This window comes from Marmota marmota, unplaced genomic scaffold (assembly GCF_001458135.2).
Source record: "Marmota marmota marmota unplaced genomic scaffold, marMar, whole genome shotgun sequence".
Classification (NCBI taxonomy): Eukaryota; Metazoa; Chordata; class Mammalia; order Rodentia; family Sciuridae; genus Marmota; species Marmota marmota.
The window spans coordinates 1,144,202-1,152,535 of NW_026000205.1; the positions used below are offsets into that span (position 1 = coordinate 1,144,202).

The 8,334-nt window shown below is 47.9% G+C and overlaps 1 protein-coding gene across 2 annotated transcripts in view; it reads right to left on the reverse strand.

Annotated features, from left to right (window-relative positions):
* Ap2a1 (adaptor related protein complex 2 subunit alpha 1) overlaps window positions 1–8,334 on the reverse strand; it is a 28,702-nt gene that overhangs the window by 19,021 nt on the left and 1,347 nt on the right. For both annotated transcript variants that reach the window (XM_015496514.2, XM_015496513.2), the window contains exons 2-4: window positions 5,859–5,927; window positions 5,598–5,740; window positions 5,263–5,456 (exon numbers count right to left, since the gene is read on the reverse strand). In XM_015496514.2, the coding sequence (XP_015352000.1) occupies window positions 5,263–5,456; window positions 5,598–5,648 (245 nt within the window). In that variant the 5' untranslated portion in view covers window positions 5,649–5,740; window positions 5,859–5,927. The remainder of the gene's footprint in view (window positions 1–5,262; window positions 5,457–5,597; window positions 5,741–5,858; window positions 5,928–8,334) is intronic.

The following is an 8,334-nucleotide window of genomic DNA, read 5'->3' on the forward strand; positions in this document are numbered from 1 at the left end:
ATGTATGTTATTTGTTCCTTCAATAAAAAAATGAATACTCTGCCCAATGTTTACATGGGCATGAGTTGATCTGATGAACAAAAAATTACATGGAATCAAGAAAGAACTAAAGTAAACTAAATTTTTCTCACATATAGCACTTTATTTTATAAAGAAGTAAGGCACAGGGGATAATAAATATTCACTGCCATCCTAAATCTATTTTTAACATTAATTCATAAATCACAGAACAAAGGCAAATCAAATTGGCACAGGGAAAGCAATTGAGGAAAAAATTGTAAAAGATGTAGATAATTATCCATAAGCTGGGAGGGTGGTGCTGGGGCTGAGGCGGAGGATTGCAAGTTCAAGGCCAGCCTCAGCAACTTGTGAAACCCTCAGCCCCTGTCTCAAAATAAAAAATAAAAAAAAAGACTAGGGATGTAGTGCAGTAGAAAGCTCCCTTGGGATCAATCCCCAGCACCATAAAGAGAGTTCTAGAAGACAGAGGTTAACATACTGCTATTTGGAATTCTGGAATGAGGAGGGGAGAGTGTGGCAGAGGCACTGTTTGAGGAGATAATGGCCAAGACTATTGCAGAATCAATGAAAGAGGCTGATCCCCAAATTCCAGTAGCACAGGAAATCATAGACGGAAGTCCAGCGGGTGGGTGGGGGAAGCAGGAGACAGCCAGGCACCGAGGCTGTGTTGGAGCTGGGGCAGGTGGATCAGCCTTGTGGCAGTGTGGTGGTTAGAGAGGGGTGTGCTCTGGAACAGTGACAGGAGAGTTGGGAGGTGGAGGCAGGAGGATCACGAGCTCAAAGCCAGCCTCAGCAAAAAAGAGGCACTGAGAAACAGGGAGAACCTGTCTCTAAGTAAAATACAAAATAGGGCTGGGGATGTGGCTCAGTGATCAAGTGCCCCTGGTACCCACCCCCCCCAAAAAAGGAGTTCCTTCACACCCCAGGTGCTGCAAGGCCAAGCTTCTAGTGCCCAGAGGTCAGTGGTGAGCCAGGTTACCCCACCCTGGCCCCTGACCCTGGCAGGACACTGCCCTTGCTCACACTGGCCTCTGCCCTTCTCAGGTGGCAGGTGACCTGCTGACTGCCTGTCCTTACCTTATAGAAACTACTAGTAGCAGCTGCCACCACCAACCACTCCTTCCTCCACCAAAGCTCCTAGTGTCCTGTGTCACCGCCTGTGCTTCCTCTTCGTCTCCACCCCACAGCTCAGCCTTCAGGCCACTTCTCTTTCCTGTCACATCCCCTGCTCCCAGGGACTTCATCCAGGCTGTGACTTTAATTACCATCTATTCCTAGGTTGCCCAGTGCAGTAGCCCCCAGTCACGTGTCACCTCTGAGCACTTAAACTGAGGCTAGTTCAAAAGGAGACGTGATGCATGTGTACACTACATGCCAGGTTCCAAAGACCCAGCAACAAAACAGGATGCCCAGAAAATGGCTCATGAATAATTTTTTTATGTTGATTCAGTGTCAAAATGACATTGTGGATGGATGAGGTTAAACTGAAGTGTTAAAACAGCAGGGCAGGGGTAAGCGCATTGGTGGCTGCCACTCACTCTCCCACTCTGGTCCTGACTCCTCAGGCTCCAGCAGCCCATGGACATCTTTATGCAGATGCCCAACCCAACACTGGTGCTCCCAGCTCAAGGCTCCTCCTCTCCCGGGCCAGGCTCTTCCCCAGTCTCTGTCATCCCAATGCCAGTCTGCTATCACCCACCCACCACTTCACCTCCCAACTCTCCTGTCACTGTTCCAGAGCACACCCCTCTCTAACCACCACACTGCCACAAGGCTGATCCACCTGCCCCAGCTCCAACACAGCCTCGGTGCCTGGCTGTCTCCTGCTTCCCCCACCCACCCGCTGGACTTCCGTCTATGATTTCCTGTGCTACTGGAATTTGGGGATCAGCCTCTTTCATTGATTCTGCAATAGTCTTGGCCATTATCTCCTCAAACAGTGCCTCTGCCACACTCTCCCCTCCTCATTCCAGAATTCCAAATAGCAGTATGTTAACCTCTGTCTTCTAGAACTCTCTTTATGGTGCTGGGGATTGATCCCAAGGGAGCTTTCTACTGCACTACATCCCTAGTCTTTTTTTTTATTTTTTATTTTGAGACAGGGGCTGAGGGTTTCACAAGTTGCTGAGGCTGGCCTTGAACTTGCAATCCTCCGCCTCAGCCTCCCCAGTTGCTGGAATGACAGGTGAGTATCACTGTCTGTCTACTATGACTCTTATCTTTTTTTTTATTTTTAATAACTTTATTCTAGGACTGGGGATGTGGCTCAAGTGGTAGCACGCTCGCCTGGCATGCATGCGGCCCGGGTTCGATCCTCAGCACCACATACAAACAAAGATGCTGTGTCCACCGAAAAAACTAAAAAATAAATATTAAAACACTTTCTCTCTCTCTCTCTCTCTCTGTCTGTCTCAAAAAAAAATTAAAAAAAAAACTTTATTCTACTTATTTATTTAAATTTTATGTGGTGCTGAGGATGGAACCCAGTGCCTCACATGTGCAAGGCAAGCGCTCTGCCACTGAGCCACAACCCCAGTCCCTCTTTTTTATTTTTTTTTAATATTTATTTTTTAGTTGTAGTTGGAAAGAACACCTTTATTTCACTTATTTATTTATTTTTTTATGTGGTGCTGAGATCGAACCCAGGGTCTCGCACGCGCTCTAGCACTGAGCCACAACCCCAGCCCCTCTTTTTATTTTTAACAGTGCTGGGGATCAAACACGGATCAAGCACATGCTAGGCAAGCACTCAACCACTTTACCACTGAGCTATAGCCTCATCCCAACCTCTCTCTCCCTCTCTCTTTTTGTGTGTACTAGTAATTGAACCTAGGGGCACTGTACTACTGAGCTACAGCCAGCCTTTTTAATTTTATTTGAGACAGGGTCTTGCTAAATGCTGAGACTGCCTCAAACTGATGAGCAATTAGTGGCTTATGCTGGAACTGACCTCCTCACACCTCAACACCAGATGAAGCTGGCCCCAGAGTCACTAGCCATTGGGGTACCTCGTGAGATACATGAAGATCTCCCCATCTCCTGCCACCATGTGACACAACTACTGCCATGGTCTGGGGACACATCTATCAAAGACAGAAAAAAAAAAAGGCATCCTCCTGCCTCAGCCTCCCAAGTCACTGGGATTATAGGCATGCAGCACTACCTAGCCCCAATTTCTTTCTTTCTTTCTTTTTTTTTTTTTTTTTGTAGTGCTGGGGATTGAACCCAGGGCCTTGTGCATGCAAGGCAAGCACTCTACCTCAGCTTCAATTTCTTTTTAAAAAAATCTCTATTTTGAATTGTAATGGATTCTGCTGTCATATGTAAATAAAAAAACATATACAACCAGAGATATGAAAAATTGTGCTCTATATGTATAATAAGAATTGTAATGCGTCCTGCTGTCATAAATAAAAAAATCAATCAATCAATCAATCAATCTCCGTTTCAGCTACATGCAATGGCACACACCTGTAATCCCAGCAACTTGGGGAGCTGAGGCAAGAGGATCACAAGTTCAAGGTTAGCCTCAGCAAATTGGCAAAACCCTCGGCTACTGAGAAAGACTTTATCTCAAAATAAAAGTAAAAAGAACTGAGAATATAGCTCAGTGGTAAAGTGCCTCTGCTGGATTCAATCCCCAGTATGTATGTATGTACATATGTGTATAAAAAGTAAAAATAAATCTCCATCTCTTTTTTTTTTTTTTTTTATTGGTAAATCTCCATCTCTTGATTTTTCTGGGCTATATTCTGATTACTTTAAATCCTTAGTTTTACTCTCTGTTCACTAATTCTTGCTTTGGTTACATCTGCTCTGCTGTTAAACTGGATCACTTATTTTAATGACATTTTTCATTTCTTTTTAAATCTGCTTAGTACTTAGTTCTCTTAATTTCTTGAAACACATTAAGCATATTTATGTTCCTTTCTGGTATTATTTTCTAGTTTTACTGTAGTGTTCTCTTTCACGGTGTCTCGTGTCCTGTGTTTGGTGATTTTGTGAATGTGGGCTACTCATGTGACCTGGAGCTTCATCTGTGGAAATCCCTGAGGCCTGGGCTGAAGATAGGATCACTTTAAACTAAAAGTTAACTAAGGGATGTTTGGACTACCAAGGTCATACAAAATCAGGCTAAAAGCCAGTCTCAGGGATGCTCTGGGCCAAGGTTTGAGACAGGTAATTTTACACACAGTCCCCGAGGGGATTTATTTCTAGGTCACTCTCACTTTGAAGTGTGGCCTTCTGGAGCTCCTCTTGGACAAGTTTGGTCCAGGAGGCTGCAGGGTCCTCAAACCAACACTCAGACCAGCGAAATCTGGCTTTTGCACTCTGTTCATCCCCCTGTGCACTGGGTCTTATGTGTCCCTTATTTTCTGGCTACTTCATGGATCTATTAAAGAATATTCTTGGGGGCTGGGGTTGTGGCTCAGTGGTAGAGCGCTCGCCTAGCACACGTGAGGCACTGGGGTCGATCCGCAGCAGCATATTACAAAAAAATGAAATAAAGATATTGTGTCCACCTACAACTAAAAAATAAATATTAAAAAAAGAATATTTTCTTCTGGGTGCAATAGCACATGCCTGTAACCCAAGCAACTCCAGAAGCAGAAGGATCATAAGTTTGAAGCCAGCCTCAGAAATTTAGTGAAGCCCTAAGCAACTTACTGAGATTCTGTCTTAAAAGTTGGGTGGGGGTGGGGGGTGCTAGGAATGTAGCTCAGAGGCAGAATACTCCTGGTTCAATCCCTAGCATGCAAAAGGGAGCACACATAGATAGATAGATGCCACTTCCTCAAGGAAGCCCTCCCTGATCCCCCGCTGTTAGACACATTTATATGCCCCTGCACCCCACAGCTTGAGAGATGAATACCACATTTCATTCTGCAACGATTTCAACCACCCATCAGTATGGTGCCTGGCACAAAGTAGTTGTTCAATACACGTTTCTTAAATCAATGGAGAAGCAACAGAAGTAAGATTATAACCATTTTTATACTAGATGCTAAAGCTCCATATATCAAAGAGAAAGCCCCGTGGTTCTGTGGAGAAGCCACCTCATACCTTCCAGTCAGCTTGGTGGGAGAAGAGATAATCACAGGGGTACTGCTGGAACCTCTGAGGTTCCAGCCTAGTGGTGGTCCACAGCCTGGCTGGGAGACCTCAGACAGGTTTCACAACTTCCTTGGCTGCACCTCATGGCCCCCAGCCCTCCTCCCCCATGGATCCTCAGTGCCTTACCCAGCCACCAGGATGCGGGGGATGTCAGCAGCGAAGGCTTCGCCCATCTCACGACTGCCCACGTTGGCGATGCAGTGCAGGGCCAGGCACATGAAGGTGGGGTTGCGGCTGGCCAGGTCATTCTTGATGGCGTTGTTGATGAGCCGGATCAGCTCAGAGTTAGAGTTCACCAGCACAGAGATGAACAGGTAACCCTGGGCCGGGAGGAAAATGAAAGGTTGGGAACCTTGTGACCAAGTGGCCCTAGAGCCAACCCTCAGATCCTGGAACTGTACTTCCAGCCCCTCCTCCCTCAGACTCAGGGGTCCAGACCCTGCCCTCCTCCCCCGACTCACTATCTGCTTCTCTGTGTACTTATTGGAGCTCAGCAGGTTCACAGCTTCCATGTGTCCAAAGTCAATGTCATGGCCAAGCAGGAAGATGAAGAGCAATTTGCATACATATTTTTTCTTACTGTAGCCATCCAAGGCCTTGTCCCCTGGGGCAGAGGAAGGAGTAAAGGAGAGCTAACAGTGAGGATCTCAGGACAAGTCCCCACACTCCAGCTCCCAGCTCCTTCCTCCCTCACAGCCGAGAGGTCTGGGGTCCCAACCTACCTTTGAACTTGGAGCGGATGTTGGCCAGTTCCTTGTTGATCCTCTTAATCTCAGCCTCTTTGCTCTTACCTGGGGAGAGGACAAGGAGGCTGGTTAGGGCAGAGTTTGGCCACCTGCCCTCACTTCTCTTGCTTCTCTGGCCTCTGGGCTATAAGGACCAAATCTCTGCCTAGGGGTCTCTACCTCAGAGGTTTGGGGAGAATGGAGGCTGGCTGATCACCCCGCTGGGCAGCTGTGACTGCCACCCTCTCTTCCTCCTGCTGTCGCCCCTGCAACGTGGGGCTCCCTGGTTGGCCTCTCAGGTTCTGAATGCCCGATGGCAGCTCCCCTTCTGATGCTAGCACTGACAGGTCCCAGAGTGGCACCCAACAGACACATGACAGAGAGCTTAGCCACCCTGCAGCAGTCCCACAGCCCTGAATCAGAGGGGCCTCCTGGAGGAGGGCAATCTGAAGTGGGGCTTGTGGGAGCGTCTCCAGGAGTTGGGAGTGGGGCGAGGCAGAATTTCTAGAGAAGAATGGCACATGTGCTCACTCGCTCCTTCCTTCCTTCATTCATTCACACCTGAGCCGCCTGGGGGCCAGGCATAGGTGGCCCAGATACGGGTCAGAGCAGGTTTCTGCCCTTTAAATAACCAGAGGTTTACAGAGCGCCTGCTCATTAAAATGTTAAAATATCAGGCTGGGGTGTAGCTCAGTGGTGGAGTGCTGGCCTAGCATGAATAAGACCCTGAGTTCAATCTCCAGCACCACAAAATAAATAAATAAGTAAAAATAAAGTTACAATATTCATTACATGTTGAAATGATACTATTTCAAATGCCTGGGTTACAGAAACAGTATTAAAGTTAATTTTTCCCCCTTCTTTCTAATGAACACAGGGCTACTGGGGAAGACATACAGGTCATGGCTATCTGCACCCGCCTCTGTCTCCCAGGCCAGCCTCAAGGGCAGCAGCTCCATGTGCCAAGGGGCAGTAAAGTCCATCAAAAGGTGAATGATGAGCAGGGCGCAGTGGCTACACCTCAGGAGGCTGAGGCAGGAGGATCACAAGCTCAAGGCCAGCCTGGGCAACTCTTTGAGACCAAGTTGTAAAATAAAAATTAAAAAAAAAGAGCTGGGGATGTAGCTTAGTGGTAAAGCACCACTGGATTCAATCCCCAGTAAAAGAAAAAAGATGTGAATGATGGGTCTTGGGAAGTGCAGTGTGGTGATCCGCTCCCCACCCTTGAGAAAGGGTGGATGGGCCAGTGCGGTGTGGGCTTGGCTCAGCTCAGGGGGCTGAGGCAGGAGGACTGTGAGTTCAAAGCCAGCCTCAGCAATGGCGAGATGCTAAGCAACTCAGTGAGACCCTGTCTCTAAATAAAATACAAAATAGGGCTGGGGATGTGGCTCAGTGGTTGAGTGCCCCCGAGTTCAATTCCCAGTACCCTCCCCTTACCACCAAAAACATGGGTAGATGGTTGGGACCAGGGTGAGAGTTCTCTGGGGTCCAATCAATAAAACCACTACTTCACCACGAGCCTCATGCAGCCTATGTCACCTCAGAGGCCACCTGATTCTTTTAACTTATTAATTATAAGTTTCCTGTAGTCTCACAGGCCAGACTGGAATAGGATGACGCCGGGAGCCCTGGTCTAGGCAGGGGCCCTGGGCAGTCCTGGCCCGTGAGGGCAAGCATGCAACATGTCAGTCAACCTAAGTGAGACATACAGGGACAGAAGCTGCCCAGGCGCGGCCTGGGGCCTGGGTAGAAGCTTCCAGGGGAGAGGACATTTGAGGAGGGCCTTGAAAGATGAGGAGGGCTCCGCAGCAGTCACCAGAGGGGCACGGGACAGATCCTGGCAGGGTGTGCCAACAAGGGTGGCCAGAGTTAGCAACACCTCCCTCGGGGCAGGACAGAACAGGTGACAGAGGAGGCACACTGGTCACTATTCCTGCCTCAAGTATAACCACACATCCACTTTGATGGCTTGCCTGAAAATTATTCTGTAGGGGCAAGAAAATCGACACGTGTTATCGATGGGCCACACAGCATAAGATGCTTAGACTCTGCCACCTGGAGACTGGCACAGCAGGAGTGTCCCAGGTTAAGCCCTCTCTGGCTTGTGTCAAAACCACTTTAAAAAGCTTCTCAAGGAGGGTTGGGGCTGGGGCTGGGGCTCAGTGGTAGACGCTCAGTGGTAGACGCCTGCCTCACACATGTGAGACACTGGGTTCGATCCTCAGCACCACATAAAAAATAAATAAATAAATAAAGATAATGTGTCCATCTACAACTTAAAAAAGTATATATATAGGGGCTGGGGATGTGGCTCAAGTGGTAGCGCGCTCGCCTGGCATGCGTGCGGCCCGGGTTCGATCCTCAGCACCACATACAAACAAAGATGTTGTGTCAGCCGAGAACTAAAAAATAAATATTAAAAAATTCTCTCTCTCTCTCTCTCTCTCTCTCTCTCTCTCTCTCTCTCTCTCAC